Source organism: Dermochelys coriacea, chromosome 2, assembly GCF_009764565.3.
Source record: "Dermochelys coriacea isolate rDerCor1 chromosome 2, rDerCor1.pri.v4, whole genome shotgun sequence".
Lineage (NCBI taxonomy): Eukaryota > Metazoa > Chordata > Testudines > Dermochelyidae > Dermochelys > Dermochelys coriacea.
In genome coordinates this window covers 246,531,742-246,559,074 of record NC_050069.1, presented here as the reverse complement: position 1 = coordinate 246,559,074, position 27,333 = coordinate 246,531,742, and the positions used below count along the sequence as shown (strand labels likewise).

At 38.8% G+C, this 27,333-nt stretch overlaps 1 protein-coding gene across 12 annotated transcripts in view; it reads left to right on the top strand.

Annotated features, from left to right (window-relative positions):
• Positions 1–27,333, top strand: part of LOC119850748 (phosphofructokinase, platelet) — a 79,703-nt gene that overhangs the window by 43,435 nt on the left and 8,935 nt on the right. For 4 of the 12 annotated variants that reach the window (XM_043509583.1, XM_038389211.2, XM_038389213.2 and 1 more), the window contains exons 12-17: positions 3,364–3,433; positions 6,332–6,349; positions 10,341–10,487; positions 12,063–12,133; positions 13,840–13,927; positions 14,954–15,106. In XM_043509583.1, the coding sequence (XP_043365518.1) occupies positions 3,364–3,433; positions 6,332–6,349; positions 10,341–10,487; positions 12,063–12,133; positions 13,840–13,927; positions 14,954–15,106 (547 nt within the window). Of the gene's footprint in view, positions 1–3,363; positions 3,434–6,331; positions 6,350–10,340; positions 10,488–12,062; positions 12,134–13,839; positions 13,928–14,953; positions 15,107–23,233; positions 23,387–27,333 lie in introns of all 12 variants that reach the window. The other 8 variants (XM_038389212.2, XM_038389214.2, XM_038389218.2 and 5 more) reach the window with 5 other exon arrangements.

Below are 27,333 nucleotides of genomic sequence, written 5' to 3'. Positions count from 1 at the left end.
TAATTCCCCATGTGGCACGGTCTCAAATGCCTTACTGAAATCTAGGTAAATTAGATCCGTTTCCTTTGTCTAAAAAATCTGTTACTTTCTCAAAAAAGGAGATCAGGTTGATTTGGCACGATCTACCTTTTGTAAAACCATGTTGTATTTTGTCCCATTTACCATTGACTTCAATGTCCTTAACTACTTTCTCCTTCAAAATTTTTTTCCAATACCTTGCATACTACAGATATCAAACTAACTGGCCTGTAGTTACCCGAATCACATTTTTTTCCTTTCTTAAAAATAGGAACTATATTAGCTATTCTCCAATCATACGGTACAACTCCTGAGTTTAGATTCATTAAAAATTCTTGCTAATGGGCTTGCAATTTCATGTGCCAATTCCTTTAATATTCTTGGATGAAGATTATCTCCCCCCCCTCCCCATTTAGTCCCATTAAGCTGTTTGAGTTTCACTTCTACCTCAGATATGGTAATATCTACCTCCATATCCTCATTCCCATTTGTCCTGCTACCATAATTAACAGCAGGAATGAGTCAACAGGATTGTTTGTCTGAGGTGACTGATAATGCTAGTGACTGAATATGTTTGCTTATGCATAAAATTTGGAACCAAGTACATAGTGTATTAGGGTGGGTGGGCCTAGTAAAGGTAGTTGGTTGTTTTATAAGCACTGCATTAGATTACTGCAAAAACAGTGCAATTCTATTAAGGATTTGTGAAAGTTAGTATGAGAGAAACAAATCAATTATTGGTTTCAGAGTAGCAGCCGTGTTAGTCTGTATTCGCAAAAAGAAAAGGAGTACTTGTGGCACCTTAGAGACTAACAAATTTATTAGAGCATAAGCTTTCGTGAGCTACAGCTCACTTCATCCGATGAAGTGAGCTGTAGCTCACGAAAGCTTAAGCTCTAATAAATTTGTTAGTCTCTAAGGTGCCAGAAGTACTCCTTTTCTTTTTGCGAAATCAATTATTGCTTCAAGTTGTTTAATGACAAAACACATCCTTACTTATCTGTAATACTACTTTGCCTGCTAAATTTTAGAGGGATCTCAGTGACATTCTCACTGTTATTTTAAATACTTTACATTATTTTCAGAGTTTTAGACTTTTCATCTTTCCAGTTTTTAAACTGTTTTGCATCTGTGATTTAACATTACAAACAAACCAATTATTCCTGTTAAGTTATTTCCTGAATTTGGAAAGTCACTGTGATTGTGGTTAAAGTGGGTGAATGCTATCTGATAAAAATGTATTTCCTTATGTAAGTCAGTATACTCAGTTTGTATATTTATATATAATGAAGATAAGCACTTTAGAGAGTAAGATACAGTCATTATCCCCACCTTTAATACTTTTCAATAGCTTTTGTAAATAAATAATATTACCACAGTATACTCCCTAGGCATTCCCTATACTAAGTCGTATTAACTTCCAGTAGTTGCAAAGATAACATTGTGAAATTTTTAAGGTCAGCCACTGTAACTTGAGTTGCTTTTTTTGGTATTATTTACTCTTTAGCTTAATAATGTTGCCCTTTTGATCTGAGCAGCTAGTCAGTTTGGGGCTCTGTGGATGTTCCAGTTGGGAATAGAAATTGGTGGTAGGAATAGAAATTGGTGGTAGAAAAGTATTACTTTGATGTAGTTTTGGTTATTTACAAAGAACGTACAAGGTCCTGTGTCTTTGAATACAGAAGGAATTGAATAGCCAGAAACAGCTTCTTTTGCTCCAAGCACCAAGAGCATGTTAGTCAGCTTGCATCCCTGACCCCCAAATTTCTCCTCAGATTTCTTCTAGGGTTGGGCGCAGTGCTTTCAGCTGCTCCATTAGGCTGTATCTCTCTGAAAGCAATACTAACAAAAAGCTCTTGTGCAGGTTAACACTCCTTTTGTCTTAGATGGGGCTTATGTTTAATGAAGGGTGAGTTCATACCTATCAGTCTCAATCCCATAACAAAATTTCACCCAGCTCAGAAGAATAACTTCTGTTGAAGAATGTGCATCCCCTAAACTAAAATCCTTAGTTTCCTTTTCTCTTCTGCAGACTAGAAATAGTCATTGTCTAATCAGTGGCACCTCCTGAACCCGCTTAATTGCTGTAAGTTTGCATCTTGCCATTCAGTTTTTGTGAGGCAACCTTACACCCTCATTCATGTCTGTTAGGGGTAAAAGTGAAGCTTCCTGTTGCAGCTCTTTTGTAGAAAATGAAATAGTGTTTGGCCTTAAATTTTCTCCTCTCTGGTATGACAGTGAAGTCTGGCCATCTTGCTGCTTTCCATTCACGCATATTCAGGGCTAAAAGTGATTAGCAATAGGAGACTGATCCTCCTTCCATCACTAAAAGGATCACTTCTGATTGTAAAAAAATTATGACCCTGTATCTGCTTCTAGCAGGGACCTTGTCTGATACTAGCAGGTAATGAGAACAATACTAACAACCCCTTTCATCTTTCTAAATCATATCTGTAAAATCAGAACTCTGGTTTTGGGAGTCTATAATGTATGTAAAAAGAACAGGAATACTTGTGCCACCCTAGAAACTAACAGATTTATTTGAGAATAAGCTTTTGTGGGCTAAAACTCACTTCACAGGATGCGTACAGTGGAAAATACAGTCGGAAGATAGATAGATAGATAGATATACACACAGAGAACATGAAACAATGCGTGTTATCATATGCACTATAACGAGAGTGATCAGTTAAGGTGGGCTATTACCAGCAGAAGAGGGAAAAAAACCTTTTGTAGTGATGATCAAGATCGGCCACTTCCAGCAGTTGACAAGAACGTATGAGGAACAGTGGGGGGGAATAAACATGCAAAAATAAACAAATATTTCCCCATGTTTATTTTTTCCCCCTACTGTTCCTCACACGTTCTTGTCAACTGCTAGAAATGGCCTATCTTGATTATCACTACAAAAGGTTTTTTTTTCCTCTCCTGCTGGTAATAGCTCACCTTAACTGATCAATCTCGTTATTGTGCATATGATAACACGCATTGTTTCATGTTCTCTGTGTGTGTGTGTGTGTGTATATATATATCTTCCGACTGTATTTTTCACTGCATGCATCCTATGAAGTGAGTTTTAGCCCACAAAAGCTTATTCTCAAATAAATTTGTTAGTCTCTAAGGTGCCACAAGTACTCCTGTTCTTTTTGTGGCTACAGACGAACGCGGCTGCTACTCTGAAACCTATAATGTATGTGACTTCTATTTGGGATGCAAAGTGCCAAATTTAGTAACTTGTCAAAACTGCATAGACAGAGAGATCCTTATTAGTTACAAAAACACTTACATATTTTCTTCAAAGAATTTAAAAACTACATAATGAAAATATTATTTTTCTTTCTTTAGGAGCTTTGAAAACAACCTTAACACCTACAAATTATTGTCTCACAGAAGACCAGATGCAGAACTTCCAAAGGTAAGTCATACCGTTTGAATAATTAAATGAACCATTCTGTTTTTTTTGCCTAGTGCACAGAATAATTTTTGTCTGGAGCATTTTAACAGAGAAATCTTAAAACAATATATTCAGTTTGGAATTTAACAACTGTTTCTCTAAAAATAACCTTGTACTGTGTTTGGTATAATTAAAATCAAAACTTTAATGAAAGATAGAGGCAGGAGACGCTTTGAATTTCATCATAAAATTGGTATAGAGTAATAGTCCTTTAAAGCCAAGTAATATTCTTCTTAGGAAATTCCTTTTGAAGGAACTTATCTATCATGGGTATATCTATGGTGCTTGTTGCTGTATACCTATGTGCTAGTGCCTCCTATTATGCTCCCTTATGCTGCATGGCATGGAAGGATGCAAAAGCAAAGTACTTAGATTTAAAAGAACCTGAAAGTCTTGGTGGAAGGGGAGAGGACACTGGGTAGGAGGATTCTTCACCTCAGCATCCAACGGGCAAAACAGTTTGTGAGACCTCAGTGTGTGTGGCTAGAGGGTGGAGTCAGGGATCAGCAGCTGCATATGCCATGTGGGCCTGATCTAACCATTCATTCATTGTGCATAGATTAGTGGTAAAATAATCCCGATTTTCCCCTAGTTTGCGAATTGTTCATGAAACAGTCTTGAGTCCTACCAGTATATTCATTATTAGGAATCGTTCACCAAACAGTTTATGTAAACAAATTTCAGACTGTGGGTTATTCACGGTTTGTTCATTTTGACTACTCCATTTTCATTATTCCTGATTTGAGGTGTAGGATAAATCACCTGTTGTTTCTTCTTCCTGGTTGGATGAGTTGTATTTTTTTATGGAAGAACGATGTGAATAATGCTATTCCAGTATGACATTTTGAAAAAAAAAAATCAGGTTAAAATTAGGGAACATTCGCATGCATACCAGGTGGCCACCCAGAAATGTTGTGAACAGCTAATATCATGACTTCTACATGTAGTGCAAACAAAACATGCCATTTTAGTTTGCAAAAAATACTGGGGTGGGAGAGGGCGCTTATTACTGCTACTTGCAATGTTATTTTAAGTCCCTGGCTTCTATTCCCCTCATAGGAGTGGATAGTAGTGTATGTAAGCAACTCAGTGTGATGCTTTGTTCCCCTGTAGTGGTAGCTGGGCCAAAGAGGTTGTTCTTATATAGCCTAAGCTAACAGAGGCAAGACTTTTTGCTCAGGCAGTAGAGGCTCTATGCATTTAGAACCAGAGGTCCCAGGTTCAAAACCCATTGCTGAGGACCCACGCCCAGGTGTGGTGTTACAAATGCACTTGCAGACTGCCAAAGAGTGGCATCACATCTACAGACCAAGGAAAGTACTTTGCACAGAAGCCTTGAGATCCCCAGAATTTGGGCCAAGAGTCTCCATGAATCCTTGAGCTCTGTATCATTAGATGGCCATGCCTTCTCTAATGTTTACTAACCCTTCCTCCACTTACGTTTTCTGTCATATATGTTCTGTAGTCTCAGAGGGGGAGGGATAGTTCAGTAGTTTGAGCATTGGCCTGCTAAACCCAGAATGCTCCGATGAAGTAAGCTGTAGCTCACGAAAGCTTGTGCTCAAATAAATTTTAGTCTCTAAGGTGCCACAAGTACTCCTTTTCTTTTTGTGGATACAGACTAACATGGCTGCTACTCTGAAAACTTTCCATAGTCTTTGGAAAAATGGAATTGCTAGAGTATAAACTTTCTGGCTTAGATTTATTGCCATGGTCAGCCACTGGCCAAGAGTTTAAACATGAATACAGAAAATATTGAGAAAGTATGGCAACATGCAAATAGATAAAACCAGGAAGAACCTATGCTTTAAAGGAAATCAGGCAATGAAGGAAACAAGAAATATAAAGTAGAGACAATTTTAAAACTAGAAATAAATAAAATGGCAGAAAAAAACCCAAACAGGGCAGAGGAATCTTTAGGCATAAAAGCCAAGAGTTTCAAAAATAGGAGCCTAAATTAGGTTCCAAAATGCATATTTAGATGCCTAAATCAGTGGCCTGATTTTCAGGAGTGCCGAGCGCTTAGTAGAATCTGTTGATCGTAATGGAAGCTGATGGATGATCAGCACAGCAGCTTTGAAAAAACAGGCTATTTATTTAGATACCTAAACATAGGAGTTTAGCTTGAGGCTAATTTTTTTTTTTTTTTTTTTTTTTTTAAATCTTGGCTATAGTCTTGCTCTGTATGGCATTAGTGGGTGTTTTAGGTTGGCCTGTAATTGTTAGTAACTGTTAGGATTTGATCAAACAAGTGTTTCCGGTTTTGTCTTGTAAGTGTTAAGAGGTTTTGGATTTAAATTCTTTGGATGCTTAGCAGTTTCAAAATATCCAGAAAATGTTTTTCACTAAAGATAAAAAATGTAAATGAACTGTTGATATGTCACAGCAGTTTATATAATTATCGTTGTCTAAAGGCAAACACACACAGAAAACTAGTCAAACTTACTGGGGAAAAAAGATAAGAACAGGGTGGAAAGGAAGAAGCAAGAATAGCAAAACCAAGAATATAGTAACTTAGTGGCCTGTTACAGAAAGAAAAATAACTAAAAAATCTATGGCAAGATGATAATCCTCAGCTGGTGTAAATCCGCATTGCTCCTATACTAGGTAAGGGAATCACCCTTAGTATTCTACTGCAAAATAAATAAATACAAATATTTGTCAATGTGTAAGTTTTTTGATGAAGATTTTGTTTCTTGAGTAACTTACCAAATTTTGAGTATTAACCCATTTATGCGGAGAACCCTTGCATTATAGGATTGTAGTTACTATCTCGTTACAATCGTTAGGTTGTTAATTAGCAGAAAATGTCTGTAGGAGTAGCCTGTTACTTAAAAATCTTTCTGTTCTCTTTAACAGGATGATCTCTCATGTAGTGTACGTAATTATTTGCACAGTGACTAACCTTAGACAGCTCAGTAACCTTTGTAGGTTTTGAGACTGTTTTACTTTTGCATGGTAATGAAATTTAATTTGCCTTTTTAAAAAAAAAATATTTTAAACTTGTGCTCAACAGCTGGATGGTAGAATGTTCAGGATCTGTGCTTCAGTTTTGCCACGGCGTTATTTATATCAAGCCTTTTTCACCCAAAACCCCCTGAATTGTAGAGTTTGTGCAGTAACTCTAAAACGAAACTTAAATTGACTTCTGTAAAATGAAGATTTCATAATGTACTGATAACCATTTTTCTGTAGAAACTTTTAATGCTTATTTATCGTGGCATGTTTATCCCAAGCCATACCATGTGTATTGACAGAGGGTTATAAAAAACAAGGGGCCTGATCCTGCAAACTCAAGTAGACTCCTTGCATGAGTTCAGCCCAATGCTGAAAACTTATATTGATATAAAATACTAATGAAGAATGAAGAGATCAATGGAGAATAAAAGCAAAGAGCATGAGATCTGTAGATATCTGAATTACCATAGTGTTATCATAGTTTTAATAACTTAATGACACTTCTTAGTCCTGGGAGCAAACAAGAGTCCACCATCTAGTTCCATGGTCTAGGGTTGAGCAGTGGTAAGATGATTTATCCAGTCCATTCATTTTTCTTGGACATCACCTCTATATTCATCTAAATAATGATCTTTTTAGATTTCCAAGAGGTCAAATAATAAATTCCTCTATTAGCTATTCTAGTCTTTAAGAATCAGGATGCAAAATTCTGGCAATGGGGCCACAGAAGTATCCAAATGTTACTCACCATCAGCCACATGTAAGCAAAAAGATTTTAACATTTCAGGAGCCACAGCCATTCCATTTTTAATAGCCACAATATTATGTAAGATTTACCAATACCATGTGTGAAGGCTTAGTCGTTGGACAAATTAAACATCTCCTTGAAGGCAGCAGAATAAAATTTAAATATCAGTTTACAGTACAAAACTTTTAATAAATTGCTCAGCATAAAATCCTTTAGGACAGACAGTTGATATTATGTTTTTTTAAATTTGACTTGCATATAAATTAGCAGCCCAAACATAATATTTTGTTATACATTCTTAATAAAAAAAAGCATACACATGCATTCTACATACTGTATATAATAAGGCCCTGATCCAGCAAAGTCATGCCTATTTCTTGCAGAGTTAAAGTCATAGAAAGTCAGCTGTAGTACTTAAATGCTTTGCTGGCTATGATCCTAAGTGTGCAGCAGCATAGTGTTCCTTCAGATCAGGGCCGTCAAACTTTTTGGCCTGAGGGCCGCATCGGGTTTCAGAAATTGTATGGAGGACCGGTTAGGGGAGGCTGTACCTCCCCAAAGAGCCAGGCGTGGCCCAGCCCCAGCCTCCTATTTCCCCCCCCCCCCCAGACTCCTGCCCCATCCAACCCCCCTGTTCCCCCCATCTAATCCCCACCCCTCCTTCCTGCTGGCCCCCCAGGGACCCCTGCCCCCATTCAACCCCCCTGTTCCCTTCCCTCTGACCGCCCCAATGCCTATCTACACCCCCGCCCCCGACCTCTACCCCGAACTCCCCTGCCCTCTATGCAACCCCCTTACCATGCTTCCTGGAGCACTGGTGGCTCCAGGAGCTCGCAGCCCCACCTCCCAGAGCATTGCGCCAGAGGCGCAGTGAGCTGAGGCTGCGGGGGAGGGGGAACAGTAGAGGAGGGGCCGGGGGCTAGCCTCCCGGACCAGGAGCTCAGGGGCCGGGGAGGAGGGTCCCGGGGGCCGGATGTGGCCCGCGGGCCATAGTTTGCCCACCTGTGCTTCAGATACAGGAAATTAGACTCTTCACTACAGGCCAACACAGTCTGGCATGCACTGTCACACTCTATGGCACAATGGCCGGGAAATAACACTGCCCATGCAATATTTGCATAAATACCATGATTTTTGTTAGCAACTGTTTGTTTTTTACAATCTGTAATCTTTAGGAAAAAAAACAAAATGTTTGTTCTCTTTTGGGATTGAAAATGGAAGAGTTTCCTCCTCAGTTAGGCCATTGCTATGCCAAAATCTAGGCAGAGCATTTTAATGCATGCCATTTTAATGTGGAGGTGCTGCTGAATGTGATTAACAAATTGCTTAAAGCTCAATGAGTGCTGCCACGCAAGCTCAGACTATTTTGCATTTTGCTTTTGCTGTTCACTAGCACTTGAATGCTTCACCCTTACTAAATGTAAAATAACATGGCTTACCTTCTGGAGAAGTTAAACTACGCAAAGTTTTAGTTCTATCCTTAAGATTTTTTTTGCCAGTATTAATTTCAACTGTGGAAATACAAAACCAAATTCTATGTATTATGAATATAGACTTACTTCTTTCATTTAAAAGTAATGGGTCATATTCTTAACTGGTGTAAATCAGCATGGCTTCATGGAAGTCAATGGAGCTGCACTGATTTACACTGTCTCAGGATCTGGCCCAATATCTAAAAGTTATAATTTAATGATTTTTTTTTTTAGTACAATTTTCAAGGAAAATAACCAGTGATTAATTTGTAAAGAACACTTCTCCATTTCAGGTACTGCTTGTTGTAGAGAAGACTTGAGTTGAGTAGAGTTCTATGAACCATGATTAAAATTAGTCTGAAAGATGTTTTGCTAATTTTTTACTCAATAACTTGACTTTTTTTATCCTGATAAAGCTCATTTTGACTTGTCATTTCCTTTAGCACTTACAATGGAAATCAAAGCATAGAGCTGTTTCTTTAGGAAAGAATCCGTGGTCTCAGTTACACCAGTCTGAAGTAGGAATAACTCCATTGCAGAAAAGAATATTTGCTGTTCCAAATCTGGTGTGAGGTCAGAATCGGACCCTGTATATCTGACCTATTAAAAAAAAGGAACAGCTTACAACAGCATTGTGTATATTTGGTTACCTGAGGAGTAATGAATATGCTTTCCTGTAAAGCCCCTTACAAATAATTGTTTTGACATAACCAAGGTAAATTCATAATTAAGCAATGTAAAGAGGGACTTTGACACTGATAAAAGCATGTGTACAAAACACAAATTACCTGAAAATATTCTGTTTCCCTTTATTATAGCAGATCTAGTTTTATTAAGAGTTTTTCTCCTTACAGCCCAGCTTGTTCTCTGCTCTGATCTTTAGTGAAGTCATAAACCTCTATCTGATGTTGTAGCCTTAGCCGTGAAATCACTGTAATATTACATGTTTATTATCCTGACTTCACTGTAGAATTGAACAGAAAGACATTCTGAGCTCTGAAAGGACTAAACACCTTTACCTAAATACATTTAATTCCAGTCAATAGCAAACATTACATATCCAAAAGTAGTTTGAGTTGTCTAAATGTGAACTCTGAACTGTAATCCCACTGTGAGAGTCTCTTTCAGTGACCATTGTTATGGTATCTTGCCTGCATAAGGATTTGGCAGGCATTTTAATTTGAAGCTGATGTCTTTTCTGTTCCATGAGTCAGCTGGTAACACATGCTTAGTGGTTATGCCACTGGACCAAAACATGTCCCTTCACACTCTTTGCCTTGCCTACTTTGCGTGTTTTTTGTTGCAAATTTCTGCACTGATATTATGACACCAAGTGGATAACTGAGTTTTTTTCTGTCATAGTTTTTGACCCTGTTAGAATGAAAATACAAGACCCTGAGTGATTTGATCTTCAAGTCAAATGTAACTCTTGGTCAAAACTGTTTAATTTTTTTTTAGAAAAGCTAGATCTTTTGTTCCTTTACTGATTGTTTCTATGTGCTTTTTTTAAAAATTTAATGATAATGTGTTGAAACCTTTTCACCCACTTAAATCTAGAATAGCTTTTTTAAACTTTTGAAAATTGCTGTTAATCTTTTTATGATAGAGTTGCTATGTAACATTAGAATATCTGTCAGTCACTTCACTGTTGTACATTCGGTCTAACAATTGTTTTCTCTCTCTTTTGCAGACTAATTTTAATGTGGCAGTTTTAAATGTAGGTGCCCCTGCAGCCGGTATGAATGCTGCCGTCCGATCTGCAGTAAGGGTTGGCATAACTGAAGGTCACAACATGTTTGCTGTCATTGATGGATTTGAAGGCTTTGCTAGAGGCCAGGTTCGTATGAAATGACTGTATTTAAAGTGCTGTAAACTGTTTTTTTTTTTAATTTTTTTACCTTTTTGTCATATTTCTAATAGAAATACAGAAATGACTGTGATATCATTCAGTGAGCTGACTCCACAAGGGTTTTTAAATTTAACTGCTTATATATAGACACACCTAGTTAATTCAGATTGGAGCTGTATACTTTATTGCCAACAAAAACTTATAAATACATAGATCATGTCACCTGTGTACCTCTGCCATTGCTGTAGAGATTAAGGATGTCTTGATGCAATATATGGGTGCTGAACACCCGCAACGGAATTCCCTTATGGCTCAGAACCAGACAGTTAAGTTATGCATTAATATTCAATTTGAGATCATTTATTACATGGTTAAGAACCAAGTCTCTTTCCTGAGTGGGTACAATTTCAGAAGTGACTCTCTTGTCTGAGGGTGCAAAATTTATGCCAGCCATTGAAATATGGTTACAAATCTGAATAGTTGTACTGCTGTCTCACTGCAGGCTCAGTCCAAGTAGGCAGAGGCTCAGCCTACTTAATTTTATGCCTGCAGCTATTTTTTCACTCCGACACTTTTGCAGATGTAATATGTGTCTGCAAACAAGCAGCCCTGTATAAAATGTACTCTAAGAGCATCCTGTCTTAGGTTAACCCAGTCTGAATTCTTTTGCTCCCTGGATATCTTGGATAAGAAATTCTCTGTATAAGAGGTTCATTGTTTCTGCACAGAGGGCAGCTTTAATGTGACCGTGGCAGGATGTTGAGTGTTTGGCAGACTGTTGAACTTTGTACAGGCTGTTGGAGTATGAAGCATCTGAAGATAAGCCCACAGGCTAGATAACAGTCAAATCACTGAATCTGTTGTCATGTTTGCGCCTTATTATCAGATATACCCCTTCAGTGGAATATGCTATACTATACAACAGCCAAGTCCTGAGATTTGTGACATGCTGCATTTTTGAAACCCTGAAGGACTTCTCTTTAGGGCAGACAAAGGTTGGTTGTTTTTCAGAAAGTGGGGATAGGTCTGTCATGATACTTCCCTTCCTCCATGTCAGAGGCAACCCATCAGCTAACCTGGTCTCCCAAGGAGGAGAAGGATACAGAGTTTGTCATATTCCACTTTCTAGATCGGCCGGAGGATGGCAATGGGGGTCAGATCACAGCAGAGTGAAAATTGTTCCTTCTCTTGAGTGAGTGAAGGACCAAGTTTGGGACCTGGCTTTGGATTCTTGCATTATACTATCATGAAAGGTAAGGGGAGGAGATGAGATGGAGAGAGGATGAAAGATCAGAGTTGAGGAAAAAGATGGAGGCAGGATTCATAGAGGAAGAAGGAACAAATTGACAGAGGGGAGCGAAGGGTAAAATTTCAAGGGAGATTAAATTAACCTCTTGAAACTGAGCTGTGGGATTTTTTTGCCAGGTCTTATTTGTGGCAGCTCCCATAGTGCTAAACATCTGTTCCAAAAGCTTTACATTAAACTGCATCTGTTGCATGACCAAAGATGTAGCATTTGGAAAGTTATTTAACGGAACCTCCTCTTTCTAACTTTATTTGTAGATAAAGGAAATCAGCTGGGGAGATGTTGGAGGTTGGACTGGTCAAGGAGGGTCGCTTCTTGGCACAAAACGGTAATATCGTAATTTTGGCTGCGGTCACTTTACCCAAGTAGAAGAAACAGTGGCCAAAATATACCTTTCAGTGAGCTCAGAGGTGTATTGGGGTTTGTGGTGCCCTGGGCCAGAGCAAGTGGGGGGCTGCTCCCCACCCCTTCCGCCTGCATTTCCACTCCCCCACCACTGCCTCCTTCCCCCCTCTCCCCCCCCATGTTCCTGCTGGGGAAATGACGTTGGGGCATGGGGGGGCTTGTCCCAACCCCCTGCCTGGCACTCCTGCTAGGGAGTGGGGTCAAGGTGCAGGAGCTTCCCCCACTCGCCCAGCACTCCTGCCAGGGAGCGGGGTTGCGGTGAAAGGATTCCCTTGCTCCCTGACAGCAGTGCCAGGCAGATGGAGTGGGGCAAGCCCCTGTGCCCCGACCCCACTCCCTGGCAGAAGAACTGGGTGGATGGGGGGAGCAGGACAAGCCCCCACGCCCTGACCTGCTACCCGGAAGGAGTGCCCCCATTTTTCTGGGGCCCCCCCAATTAGCTGGGGCCCCTTGGGCACCTGCCCCATTGGCCCAGTGGCTAATCCACCACTGAGTGAACTGCATGTGCTGACTTTACTGTACATTTATGTATTGAAGCTTCTTTTGATTTTTGAGAATTTACCTGACATCTCTTCTCTTTTAAGTTCAGGGTGTTCAAATTCAGCATTTTGTGGTACTAATGTGTTTCCATCAGTGGAGACAGAATTAAAACAGCCCCTTGTTGTGTATCATTGCTTTAAGACACTTATGGCTATTGCTACAGAGTATTGTATGAAGTTACAAGAAGCGTGGTTACATGGCATATTGTGATATACAACTTGTGAATGGATTGCTGTGTCCATGCAGACCCATATTATGTCTATATGCATGGAGCAACCTGCACAATCATGGCTTTATCTTGTGACTAACACATTCTTTCAACCCATTTACCTAAGAACTTAGTCAGATTTCGCATATTGATTATCCTATTTAAATTAATCACCTCAGTAGAGTTTAGGACTATTGGTCATGGGGAAACGTTACATAAAAACTATTTGCTCCTCATGGTTTAAAAGAACAGAGGGAGAAGACCCACTAAAGACATAATAGACTGAGTTTATTTAATTTTTGGGATGGATTTCCAAAAAAGTCCTTTCCTGGCTTCCTTTGTTACTGGCTGTAATTGTATTATGTAATCATATCAGTATAGGTGATAGCTAGAAAATAAAATCTTTCTATGGATAAGGCTACGTCTACACTACATGCGAGGGGTGTGATTCCCCTGCTCAAATACACATACTGAGCTCGCTCTCATCGAGGTAGAGTGAGTATAAATAGCAGTGTAGCTACAGTAGTACCAGGGAGTGAGTAGGGCAGGAGAGGCATGGCTTAGGCGTGCCAAATACAAACCCACCGAAACCAGTGGGTGCATACTTGGCATGGCAAACCTGTGTCTCCACTGCCACTGCTCATGCTACCACGCTACACTGATACTTATACTCATACTAGGTTGATGAGAGCAAGTGTGAACATGGGTACACAAGCAGGGGAATCACCCTGCCCTGCCAGCTCATAGCCTAAGTGTGTAAAATATGGAACTTTTCACTATACTGGGAATTTAACAACCCATCCTACCAAAATGAACAGGTATTGTCAGTAATATCCATAGGTATTTGACCTCTCTTCTCCTTTTGATTTAACTATTTTTAGAACCCTCCCTGCAAAGTATTTGGAGAAGATTGCTGACCAGATGCGTGCTAATAACATCAACGCCCTTATGGTTATTGGTGGATTTGAGGTACATTATCTAGTTGTTCTGTTAACTTGTTAGCTGGAATGGAATTGAAACACACTACACTCATTTTTAAGCATCAAAATATTTTCTTTTCCCCATAAGTAAAATTTTGCTTATGTTGAATTTTGACATATGGAACAGAGCGAGAGCTTTTGAGATAAGAAATTTTGGAGATGATCCATGCCTCTGGAGCTTTGGAATGCAGAATAGTTGATAGTAAGTGTAAAACAAAATACCTTTAATTGAGGGGAAAAAAATGTAAGACAGCAGGATAGAACAGATTTCCAAAATAACCTAAGTGACTTAGGAGCACAAATTCAAATGGGACTTGTGTTCCTAAGAAATGTAGGCATCTTTGAAAGGCCCCATAGTAGTCTTTAAATTATAATAAAAACTGCACCCTGGCATCTTGTTTAAGCCACTCCAGTTCATATGTTCAGTTCATTCTAATATATTTTAATTTTTGGATCAATAATCTAGAAATGTATTTTTATTTTTGGAGACAAGGATTTTAGTCTTTTCACCAAAATAACTTTTACTTCATATAGGCCCTGATTCAGGAAAGCATTCCTTTTCAGGAAGGCACATAAGCATATGTTTAAAATTAAGCACATCCTTAAGTGCCTTCCTGAATGTGGATAGATTTATGTGCCTGCAAGTATTTTCCTGAATCGGGTCCATAGCGATGAGATTAAGGGAATTTAAATGAAAATAACTATGATATTAAAATGTATGGGAATCTGATCTATACAGTAACATTTTCCTATTATCTAGAGCATTGGGTATGTACAAAATATATATCTCATTAGGAGTGAAAGAAGTACTTATTGTTTGTCTCAGATTTTAAATGTGTGATATTTTTAATTTTTATGTATTTTTTGTTAGATTTTAGTGGTTCCTTATTATCCCAATGTGTGATATGTGCTGTGGTAAAAAATGGCTCTCCCTGTGGCCTCATCCATGTTATAATTCCACCCTTGTCCTCTTTTTATCCCTTCTAATTGTTCTCACCGTGCCTGTGCCCAACAGGCCTACCTGGGACTTTTGGAATTATCAGCTGCCCGTGAGAAATATGACGAGTTCTGTGTTCCAATGGTTATGGTTCCTGCAACTGTATCCAACAATGTACCGGGTTCAGATTTCAGCATTGGTGCAGATACTGCTCTGAACACTATAACTGATGTAAGTCTGTTCAAGTGTGCGTGCTTACTAACAAAGCATTCAAATTAATGCTGATTGAATTGGCTAGAAGTGGATATTTTATAGACCAGAACATTGGAAGCATAATCTGCAAAATGGTTTGGTGACTGCATGCAAGTGACACTGAACTGAAAAGTCCTGGTATATTTAGCTTTCTCTTTCCTCCAGACATTCCAACCATTTTTCACATGCACTGTATAGAAAGACTCCATTTTCATTTTATAGATTTTTTTTTTTTTTTTTTTAACTTTTGGATTTTGGAAAGTAATAACATGAGGCTGCCCCTCTCACATACACACAAATGAAAGAGACAAAGCTGGTGAGGTAATATATTTTATTGAACCAAGACTTGAAGAAGAGCTTGTCGCTCACACCAGCAGAAGTTGGTGCAATACAAGATATCACCTCACCTACCCATGTCTCTCTAATATCCTGGGCATGATGTGGCTACAATAACACTGTATACACACAAGTGATCTTTTCTGCATACATATACAGGGGAGAGGGGAGAAAAAAAGAATAAAGGACCACCATCAAGCCTAAAGTCAAAAACTAGTGACAATTTATGGCAGTGTAGAAGAGGAAATCCCTTCTCTACATCAACATTAGAGTGTACCCAGTTACAGTAAACAGTTACAGGGTGTCCTTATATATTGCAAAGATTAGGGTTTATTTCTCAGATGTTTCTCCAATAAGTAGGTATTCTACTAATGCTCTACTTTGCATCAGTTTTCACTGCAAAAGATGCGAGGGAAGATTCCCACACCAGAGCAGTTATTTTTAGGTGACAAATCTGAGGAACTGTAACAAAGAACAGAATTATCAGACACATAGATAAGCACAATGTGTCAGGAAAGAGTCACCATGGCTCTTGTAAAGGGAAATCATTCCCCACCAGTCTTTTGGAATTGTTTGAGGGGGTCAACAACCATATGGCCAAGAGTGATGCAGGATATAGTGTACTTGGGCTTTCAGAAAGCCTTTTGACAAGGTCTGTCACCAAAGGCCCTTAGGCAAAGTGAGAAATCATGGGATAAGAGGGAAGGCCCTCTTATGGATCAATAACTTGTCAAAAGATAGGAAACACAGGGTAGGAATAAATAGTAAGTTTTCAAAGTGGAGAGAAGTAAATAGCAGAAAAAATATCTCGGTGTCACTCTGGATAGTTCTCTGGAAACATCTTCTCAGTGTGCAGCAGCAGTCAAAAATGCTAACAGGATGTTAGGAACCATTAGGGAAAGGATAGATAATAAGGAAGAAAGTATCATAATGCCACTATATAAAGCTATGCTATGCCCATATCTTGCATACTGTGTGTAATTCTGGTTGCCCCATCTCACAAAAGATATTTTAGAATATGGAAAATGTACAGAGAAGGGCAACACAAATTATTAGGGGTATGAAACAGCTTCTAGATGAGTAGAGATTAAAAAGAGTAGGACCATTCAGCTTAGAAAAGAGACAATTAATGGGGGATATGATAGAGGTCTATAAAATGGTGATTGGTGTGGAGAAAGTGAATAAAGAAGTGTTGTTTACCCCTTCACATAACACAAGAACAAGGGGTCACCCAATGAAATTAATAGACAGCAGGTTTAAAACAAACAAAGAAGTACGTCTTCACACAATGCCAAGTCAACCTGTGGAACTCATGGTCAGGGAATGTTGTGAAGGTCAAAAGTATCATTGTGTTGAAAAAAAAGAATTAGATAAGTTTATGGAGGATAGGTCCATCAATGGCTATTTGCCAAGATGCTCAGTGAAAGATTGTGACTTTCAAGTCGCTTTTGAAAATGGGACTTCCGCTCCAAAGTCACTTAGAATAGGTCTGTATTGGAATAAAACACCTGCATCTGGCCCACATCACTGACTTGGGTTCAAGAGGCTTTGCCTGAGAGGCTGTAAAATAGACATTCAGGCTGGAGCCTGAGCCCGAACATCTACATGGCAATTTTAGAGCACCACAGCCTGAGCCCCGCAAACCCAAGTCAGCAGATATGGGCCAGCTGTGGGTGTGTTATTGCAGTGTGCACATACCTTTAGGTACTTTTGAATATTTTAGTCCTTATCTGACATTTTTGAGATATTTGAAGAATTTCTCAAGTTTCTTAATTCCAAGACCATTAACATCAATTTTTTTCTATATACTTATTAACTTACATGTATATAAAGTAGTCAACTTTTCATTTTATTTACTTTTAGCAAAATTAGATCCTCATGCATTATTAGATGTTTATTTTCCCTTTTATAATATTGCCCTTGTCAAGACTGTAAACGACTGATTAAAAATTTAGTTCTAAATTATTCTTTACACATGGTCCATGTTATATCTAAGTTGGCCTTGTTTCCAGTTCTGGTAAATAAAATTCTCCATTCCAAAAAGATTGACAACAAATTAAGGTAAGTAAAATAATGCTGTAATGCATGATGCCTGCTTTTCTTCTCATCATAGGCTTTCTGCATTTACCTAACTGTCATCTTTATAGACCTTGTAGACTATTTCACACAGAGCAGGACACACAGCAATATTTTGCAATACACTGGGTTTAAATTTCAGATAACCTCATTAGAGAGCAGTCAGAGAATATTCCCATGTTGTTAATATAATAGTTTTATCTATTTTGAAGCTGATACATTTTACTAATAAGAGGCTAGAATTTTGTACAATTCTTGTATTTTATTTCTTCCTAGATTTTCTTTTGAGATGTATCTAAAATGTAATGGTTCAGGAAGCCATAGATTCAATTCAGATGTGAAGAGAACTAACCTTTCATTTTAAAAGTCTTTTGTTTAAGAAAAATAAAAGGATTTTTTTTCTTTTACAAAAGTTTGTAAGCTGTGTAAGCCTTCTGCCCTCTGAGCATCTGAACTGAAGTTATGGTGGGCCACTCAGAGAATTGGTAATGGTACATAGATCAGTGGTGGGCAGTCTGCGGCCCCTGGGCCTCACAAGCCTGTCAGGGTAATCCGCTGGCGGGCTGCGAGATAGCATTTACATTGACCGTCTGCAGGCCCGGCTGCCCTCAGCACCCACTGGCCGGGAATGGCAAACCACGGACACTGGGAGCTGCGGGCAGCTATGCCTGCAGACGGTTAATGTAAACACTGTCTCGCGGCCTGGCAGCGGATTACCCTGATGGGTCGGGTGCCCACCAGTGACATAGATTCTTTCGCTTTATGGTCATCCAAATCATACGATGATATCATGATGAGTAGTGACATCACCTTCTGTAATGGCCAGTTGGCTTGTTAAATATGAATAGAAGGTCTCCTTCCAGTTCGTACGAGTGAGAATAGTGAGTGGAGATATTGCACAGGCATGAATAATGAGCTCTCCTACAGGTGATTCCTCTAGCACAGTATTGAAGCACATTGGTAGTGAAGTTAATGGTCCTTGTACTCCTGCTGAAGTGAAATGCTAAAGTGACCCGAAACTTAGTTGTAGGGATTCAAAGCAATTGTTTTATTACTACTCTTCTCACTTAAATGTCAATCTTTTTGTAAATTTTCTCAGTTTGCAATAAGGTAAGTATGTGGTCTGCTAGTGGGTAATGAGGCCTGTGGTATGTGTATAGGTAGGTTTCTGAGATCCTGAAAAAGTTTAGAGTGGCTAGTTACATCAGCTGTCAGTGCTTACATGCCTGAGTACTTTTCAGACATTCTAACACAATCTTAAATGCCATTATAGGATACTGACTTCCTAACTGACGAGCTTTATTTTCCATAATCAGATAAATTGTCCTCTGTACATACTACACGTATAATTTTTGGTTAGTTATTGCATTGTATGCCTTGTGTTGCCCAAGATGTGTTTGTATATAAAATGTGTTCAAGGATGATACTTATTGTCATGAAGCCTGTAAGGAAAAAGTAAAATATCTCTCCTAACCACAACTAAATTCTGAAGTAATCAAACTCCAAAATTAAATCATGGGTAGTTCAGGGTATTTCTCTCCATGCAGACAACTGCTAATCATCCAGTGGTGCTCTGGCATCTTTTAAAGTTCTTGGTTACTTCCCATTCACTGGAATCAGGAAAAGTATTATAGCGTTAATAGGTAGCAACTAATATACATATAAAAATTCTGAATTAGGGAGGGTTCATGAGAGCACTGAATGGAAGATGAACTACCAACAAATAGGACTCCCTGCCCTGAAGAATTTACAACCTAAAGAAAAGAGTGGTTAGGTTCCAGTAAAGGGCTTGTGCCCTTAGCTTAGCTGTGGGACCTAAATTGTGTAGCAAGGTTCTTGGATTTTGAGGCTCTTTAGCACAGGACCCTGGAAATTCTATGACAGTTTCATTTGCATTTTAGAATGCAGGGTTTTTATCATTCACATATTTAAAAAGCGAATCTTATGCGCAGTACAGTTTGTCCTGTGTTGTTTGTTTTGATGTTAAATTGAATTAATTTTATGCTGTCCCTACGTTTCATTTTTGATATGCCAAAGATTTTTGTAGTGACGTTGTATAACTGCATTGCAGAGATAATCTGGGGCAAACTTGTGGAGGTTTGTTTGTTGACTAGGTAGCATTTGGCACTTTTGGCACCTAGCTGGGCGTAGGAGACATTTGAGGATTGTGGGATAAGCATGCTAGCTGGTAGTTTCTGCTTAAAAAAAATTCAAAAAAATAAAAAAAAAATCAGTTAGGTCGTTAACATAGTGATTATATTTAAATTAAAATGTTTGCAGTGTTAACGATCCATGAAAGTGAATCAAGGCTGTTGTTTCAGGCTGTCTGCAAACTCAGGAACACAGCACTCAGGAAGTATGCACTGTTCAATGTTTTCAAATTGTTTTCTTTATAACACTAAAGGCTAGATTTTTAAACGAAAGCTTGGATTCTGCAGCACAAATCTCTAGCCAAAGGAGGATTTCAGAGAAAATTATGCAGCATGATTTTACAGAAGGCAGGGAGCTTCGCATTTGATTGAACAGAGTGAAACTAATTTACAGCCCCCTTCATAGCTAACAAAGCCTGGTAAGAGGATGAGGAAAAATACTTGGAAACAATATAAACCATGATGGGCATTGAAGGGGTTAAGAGAGAGAAATATAGAGCTGAGTAGGAGACAGGAAGAAGTCTTGATTTTACGATATGTCCGCACAGCAAAAGCTGTGCACAGTCTAGCCTACCTGAGCTAGTTAGAGTCCAGCTAGCGCAGGTAACAGTAGCAGTGAAGATAGCACGGTGCAGGCTTCAGAGCGGGCTGGTGAGCCAAGTTCGTACCCAGAATCTGTACTGTTCTTGAACTGCCCGTGCTGCACTCTCTTTGCTGCTGTGAAAACAACAAGGGGTCTGGTGGCACTTTAAAGACTAACAGATTTATTTGGGCATAAGCTTTCTTGGGTAAAAAACCCGCTTCTTCAGATGCATGGAGTGAGAATTACAGATGCATTATTACACTGACCAGGTATTTTCACTCCATGCATCTGAAGAAGTGGGTTTTTTACCCATGGAAGCTTATGCCCAAATAAGTCTTAGTCTTTAAAGATTCCTTCTTGTTGTTGTTTGTTTTTGAGGATACAGACTAACACGGCTACCCCCTGTTACTTTGCTGCTGTGGTTATCCACACTAGCCTGTGCACAGCTTTTGCTGCCCAGGATTACCCCTAGGGGATGTCGGAGTAAGATGGGAGGGAGAAGGAAAGATGCCAGCCACAGATGGAGAATGGAAAAACTGGAGAGGAGGAGCCTCATACCAGCCATGTGTAAGGGAGGGGAGACAGCCTGTCAGGGAAACAGCAGAGCTAAGGGGGTGAATCATCTAACCGTGTTGGGGAAGGAACCAGAAACAGCAGCAAATGGGAGCTGGGTAGAGGAGGGGTGATGCTGAGTTATTGCATATTCTTATATAGTATCTTTGGTCACATTTTATATTAAGGGTATATTTATAAAGGGTTGGAACTGATTCATAGATGTTATAAGCATGTTATAGACATGAACAATCAGTGTTCTAGGCTAGTGGTTATAAGCAACCTGTTAGATTGTATTACAATCTATAACAATTGATTAACCATTTATTAAACCATCTGTTAATTGTTTAACCCTCTATAGACTGTGTGAAATATACCCTTTGTATAAAGTGACTGTTTTGGGGGGTTTGCAACAGTGATACTGGGTTGTTGCATGTCTTCATACAGTAGTATTCGTTGGTTACCGCACAGTGTTCACCCATGTGTTTGCTAAAAACACTTGCATCAAATGAAATGACGCAGTATTTAATGCAAGTAAAGTGTATCTTTCATTCCAGACTAACTAAATGGTTGTGCCAGTAATTGCTCCAAATCTCCCTCTAACTGTACCACTTCCCCAAAAGTCTTTGGCTAAAACGCTGCAGCTGTGCTCATCAGTGCTTTGCAGGTATCCTGCCTGCTTTGAGGCTTTACTAAACAAAACCAGTTCCCAAGTCAGTATATCTTTTTCTGGTGTAAGGAAAAACTTGAAGAAGCCTGGCTGGGCTGGGGTAGTGGCTGTTCTGTGAAGTTTCCCCATCAAGGTTTTCCAGTGGCTGATCTTGAAAGACAAATGCCATTCCCCTCTTTCCTGCCTGTGGCACTTCTCAGCACTGCAAAGATAACTGGGCAGCACTTTAATCCAGAAGTGACACTGGGATCAGTCAAATCCCAGTTTTAGCTTTAAGTGAAAGTTACATTTCCAAAATACCCAGGGATGGAGTGTTGGAGGTGAGATTTTCACTTCGGTCTCCTGCCACCACATCATACCTCCAAGCCACGTGAACCCTCCACATAGACTCCAATCCCCCGTCTTCCCTCCTGGAAATGTCCCAGGTAGATCACCTCTTCCCTTCCCATTTCCTGCTTACAATCCACCACTACACAGACATCTGATGCATTTTAGTTGGGGGAGACTGATTGGCCTGCAGAACTCTCCTCTGATGTAGCAATAAAGTGTTTTATACCTACTCCCACCCCACTGTGCACCCTTTCCCCGCTGGGAGAACGAGACTAGTGAAAACAAAAAGGACTACAGGATTTGGATTTCCTTTGGAGATTCATGAAGTATGTGGGGATTTTTCACATTCTCTATGCAATGGATGTTCAGGATTACTGTATATTGAGGAACAATTGGATTAGTGCACTCACCGAGTCAGAACAACTGCACATTCTACAGACACTCCCTGGGTTACGCAAGACCCGACTTGTGCAAATTCGCACTTACGGAAAAAGTTCCATAAGCCAGAAATGAGTTGCAGAAATTTTGCGTAACGCATGGGTATACATGTCTGACTCACACAAAATTCGAGTTATGCAAGGCTTTCCGGAATGGAACAGTTGCATATGTCGGGGGGCATCTGTATAGTCCTTTGCTACAGAGTACTAGGAACTCTGGAGCCTGTGAAAATACACAGACTACCTCACACGCTATATATTTACCTTCTGACTATATGGGATTTGAAATCCCCAAAAGACCGCTCAAAAAGCCTCTAAAATGTTACTTCAAAATATATGGTCTTGTGCAATATCCCTGCATTTTTATGCACACTTATCCAAATTGCACACACAAAAACAGGTGTCTCCTGATGTACATGCTTCTTGGAAAACATGGGCCATATTTTCATGATTTTTTTCTTTCAGTGACAGAGGTGTGTCTTCACCATCTAGGACAAACTAGTAGCTAAAGAAAGCAGCGTCCATAATAGTAGTGTATCCACAAGCATTTTCTTCTGAGTGTAGGTGTTAGTTACCTTTCCTTAAATTATTTAGTATATAGAATAGTGTTTGTTCATTTAACTTATTTTGAGGTGACTTATTTCTAGTACACTCATGCTGCCTACATTTCTGCGTAGCTACTTCAGACCTCTGCACTATCCACATTTCATTTTCAGTCTGTACTAACTCACATTAACTTCCTTCTGCGCTTTCTTCAGAAGAGCATTGTGCCAATGCGACCCCAGTGCACTGTTGTGGTATGTAGAGGAAACTTTTTTTTTTGTCCCTCCTTAATATCACCAATTTTATTTTGTTGTGCCAATGGAAAGCCAACCCTCCCATCACACGCAAGGAGCCACTAGCTGAATGCATAATAATTTGCTATCCATATGCAAGGGTGAATTGCTAATAATACTTGTACCGCTGCTTCAGGCCTATGAAAGTTGTCTGCAATTAGCTGAAGCACGTGCTCGCTTTGAGGAGTTTTGCATTCCTATCTGTGTGTTGCCAGCTACTATTAGCAACAATGTGCCAGGCACCGACTTTAGCATTGGTGCTGACACTGCCCTGAATGCTATTGTGGAGGTAAGACTGCATATCGTTTGAAAATTAAACTGTACAATGTCTGTCTTTGTTGTGATACTAGCAAGACCTTGAAACATTTAGTTTGCTAAAATATTCTAGTTTAAAACATTAAGCTCCTGTGATCAGAAAGTAATCAACATTTTCCAGATTGATTGAGGATTAATCTAATTAAAATTAAATCAATTATGTTGGCTAATATTTAGCTTGTGTTTTGGTGTTTTAGATATTGGCTTTAGGGTAACTAATCAATGCGTTCTTAGAACCTTTGTATGTTTGCAATAAGAATAAAGTATATAAATTTTTTTGTTTAAAATTAATTTGCATGGGACTACTTTGCTATACTTAACTGAAAGAATAAAAACCCATGCACCTTTAAAAAAAAAAAAAAAAAAAAAAAAAGTAAATGACCCAAGGAATGGACCAATGACGGAATAAGATCCCAGTTCAGCAAACCACATAAGTCCAGTCTTAAAACATGAAGCATTCCACTGGGCTAGTCATATGATAAATGTTAAGCAAATGCTTAGGTGCTGTGCTGATTTAACGCCTAATGACTGGAACACGTAAAGTACTGTATAACGAGAAAGTACATTTTACAAGTTGGATACATCAAAGCTTGGCTTACAGTGGTATCACTTCCTTTTATAGTCAAACAGCATTGAGATACTACTTCTGATTACTATTGTGCATGCTTCCATTTAAATTGCCAACAGTTTGATTTCAAATGGGCTGTATGACCAGAATAATGCATTTTGCACATTATGGGCCTGTTCCAGCTCCCCTTAGTTGCCTGTAATCCTTGTTCTTATTTGATAAAACATGTGTGCTCTGCCAATAGACAATGTGCAGAATCCTCTGATTCTCCAATTCTGGCTCCTTGGCATCACTTCAGAAATAGAACATTTTTAGTGTGTCATTTGGTGTTTGAAGATTTTGTCATTAATTTCAATTAGATCAGGATTTGTCCCTTAGTCCTTGCTTACTGTGGCATTTCCCCTAGTCTCCCATTGTTGTATTGGCACCATAACAGCTCCATTAGTGGTGGCAGCACTAGCAGAATCTAACTCTGCATACAGCAGGTAACATGGCTGATATCAGTGGGGCCAAAGTCTCCAATAGTGATTCACCTGGCAAAGACTGAAAACGTGAGAAGTACCAACAACAAAAGAAGTTATAAATGGTAAATGGCCACAGACAAGATAGAAAATACCGACAGTTGTTGCTTCTATCCCGCTGCCTTTTATTATAGGCCACTCAGCTTTCAGTAATGCTTCATCCGTGTTGCTCTGAGTAAAAACTAAATGAGGAAAATTTTGCCCAGGCTTGCACACATGCAATCCTCTTGAGTTCTGTGGGTTTGCACCGTTGTCTTGGAGCCAGTGTCTTTGGTTGAGTAGTGTACTGTTGCTCTTTGCTTCTTTTTTGAATATCAGAATTCTTAGGAGAGGCAGTGTGCTTCACTCTGTAGTAAAAGATTATCAGAATTTGGCTCGTGAGTTCTAATTCTGCTTCCGACACTGACATTGTATGTGCCATTGGGCAAGTCGCTTACTCTCTCTGAGTCTGTCCCCCTCAGCAATAAACGAGGAATAGTAATATCCTTGTAAAACAGTTTGTGAGATCCTCAGCTGACGGTTTATGCAAGCTGAGGATCTGCCTCTTTGAAAATAACAGATAAGCATTATTAACTAGTATGCTATGATAATGTAATTCATAGAAGTGCTTCTTCCCTAAATAATGCCCTCTATACCAAGGGAGAACTCAGTTCTGAAAATGCTTATGCTTATCAGTAACTACTTTTACTCACAAGTACAGTTATTAATGTGCTTGCAGACTCAGGACCTTTGTATGTTGGAAGAAGTCCTGTAATAGGAAAGTAGGAGGAATAAAACCTTTCCCCAGCTTCCTGGATGCCTGTGTGATCATGCAGTTAAAAGAGCAGCTTAAGCAAACAGACATTGTTGTTCTTTACTTCATATTCTTCAAAAGCTTCATGCCAGAATTTTAACTTCTGAGTGCTGGTGGTTATGATGTATTCATCACAGTCAGTAAAAATTGTTCTGTGAAACACTGACTCTGGTGTGAAAGGATTAAAAATAGGGCTGTTGAATAATCGCAGTTAACTCGTGCAATTAACTCAAAAAAAGTAATCGCAATTTAAAAATTTTTTCCTGATTAATTGCAGTTTTAATCACACTGTTAAACAATAGAATACCAATTGAAATGTATTAAATATTTTGGATGTTTTACTACATTTTCATATATATTATATTCTGTGTTGTAATTAAAATCAGTTTATTATTTTTATTACAAATATTTGCACTGTAAAAATGATAAAAAAAGATAGTATTTTTCAGTTCACCTCATACAAGTACTATAGTGTAATCTCTTAGTCGTAAAAGTGCAATTTACAAATGTAGATTTTTTTGTTTGTTACATAACTGCACTCAAAAGAATGTAAAACTTCAGAGCCTACAAGTCCTCTCAGTCCTACTTCTTGTTCAGCCAGTCGCTCAGACAAACAAGTTTACAAACAAGTTTACATTTGCAGGAGATAATGCTTCCCATTTCTTATTAACAATGTGAGAAAGTGAGAACAGGCATTTGCATGAATAGCTGGCCCTTTTGAGGTATCTCAAGTTTGGCAGCCAAGTCATTTTTGAACAGCCTGGCCTATATATTTACTTCCCCAGCACCTAAAAGCCAGGATTTCCTTACTGATGTCATCATGTATACACTTACTCTCCATGAAATCCTAAGCATTGTTTCGAGAGAGTTAGAATTGGTGTGATCATAAGTCAGCCATTCGTGAAAGCAGCAGGGATTGTTACAAGTATGCTGTTGTTTATTGCATATTGAGAGCTTACACTGAGCTGTACTCAGTGAGGAAAAGACTGGAGAACACAATATGGGCACACTATAAGAACCAAGATAGCTAGAAAGGGTTTGCCATTGTAACTAACTGATCAAGTGCATGATCTGAACTAATATGTGATGTGTTTTGTTCTGGAGCCACTTCTTGTTTTTTAAAAGAATATGGGACAGCATGTTTAGATCAATCTATTTGATCATTTGTGGATATATATATATTTGTTATAGCTCTGGTAGTTGAACTAAAGTAAATATATATATGTATGTATAAATATATAATATAGTTATTCGTGCTTTAAATGCTGTCATTCATGATAATGTTAAATGCATATGACTTTTTAATTTTTTAGGCTTTCCCATTTACCAGTTTAAACTTTATTTGTTTTGTGCTCTGGTAGGTAGGTATTTAATGCAAATGTCAGGCTCAGAACCTTTCTTTATATATCAAAAAATAAATGATGTTAAGGCTGTATGTGGAAAAATTAATCCACAAGCAGAATAGAAGAACATCAAATGTAGAACTGCATCTATAGTTACTCATTCAAAAACCAGAGGTTTGAGGGGTGTTTTTTATGTTTCCTTCTAAATACGTTGTTCATAAAGGGCAAGAACTTCATAATCTTGAATTTGCTAGATCCTTGCACTCATCTGGCTTCCTATTAGTTCAGCTGGACCCACAAACCAGATTTGCAAAATTCTATTTGCCCTCAAGGAAAGGTTTTTAATGAGCAATTAACATCTCTTCCTCCCTCCCCATTATCTTCATACTAGTAATGACTGAATGTGTAATAATTTTAAGACAGTTTTGCAAGACAGCTCTGTGCATATGTGGCTTTCACAAGAAGTGAAAATAACTACCAAAGTTTTTTAATATCATTTGGTATATTCTTGAATATCATTTGAGTTTAGGGATGCTTGGCAATCATTTTTCAAATACTCTTAGACTTGATCTGATGCTGTTTTGGGGTTTTCTCTTTAGTCCTCTGATCAAGCTGTCATCTTTTTGAAATTTATTTTTAGGGAGGCTTGTTTAAGCTACTCACAGGCAGTGCTGATAGAAGTTGCTGTAAATTATC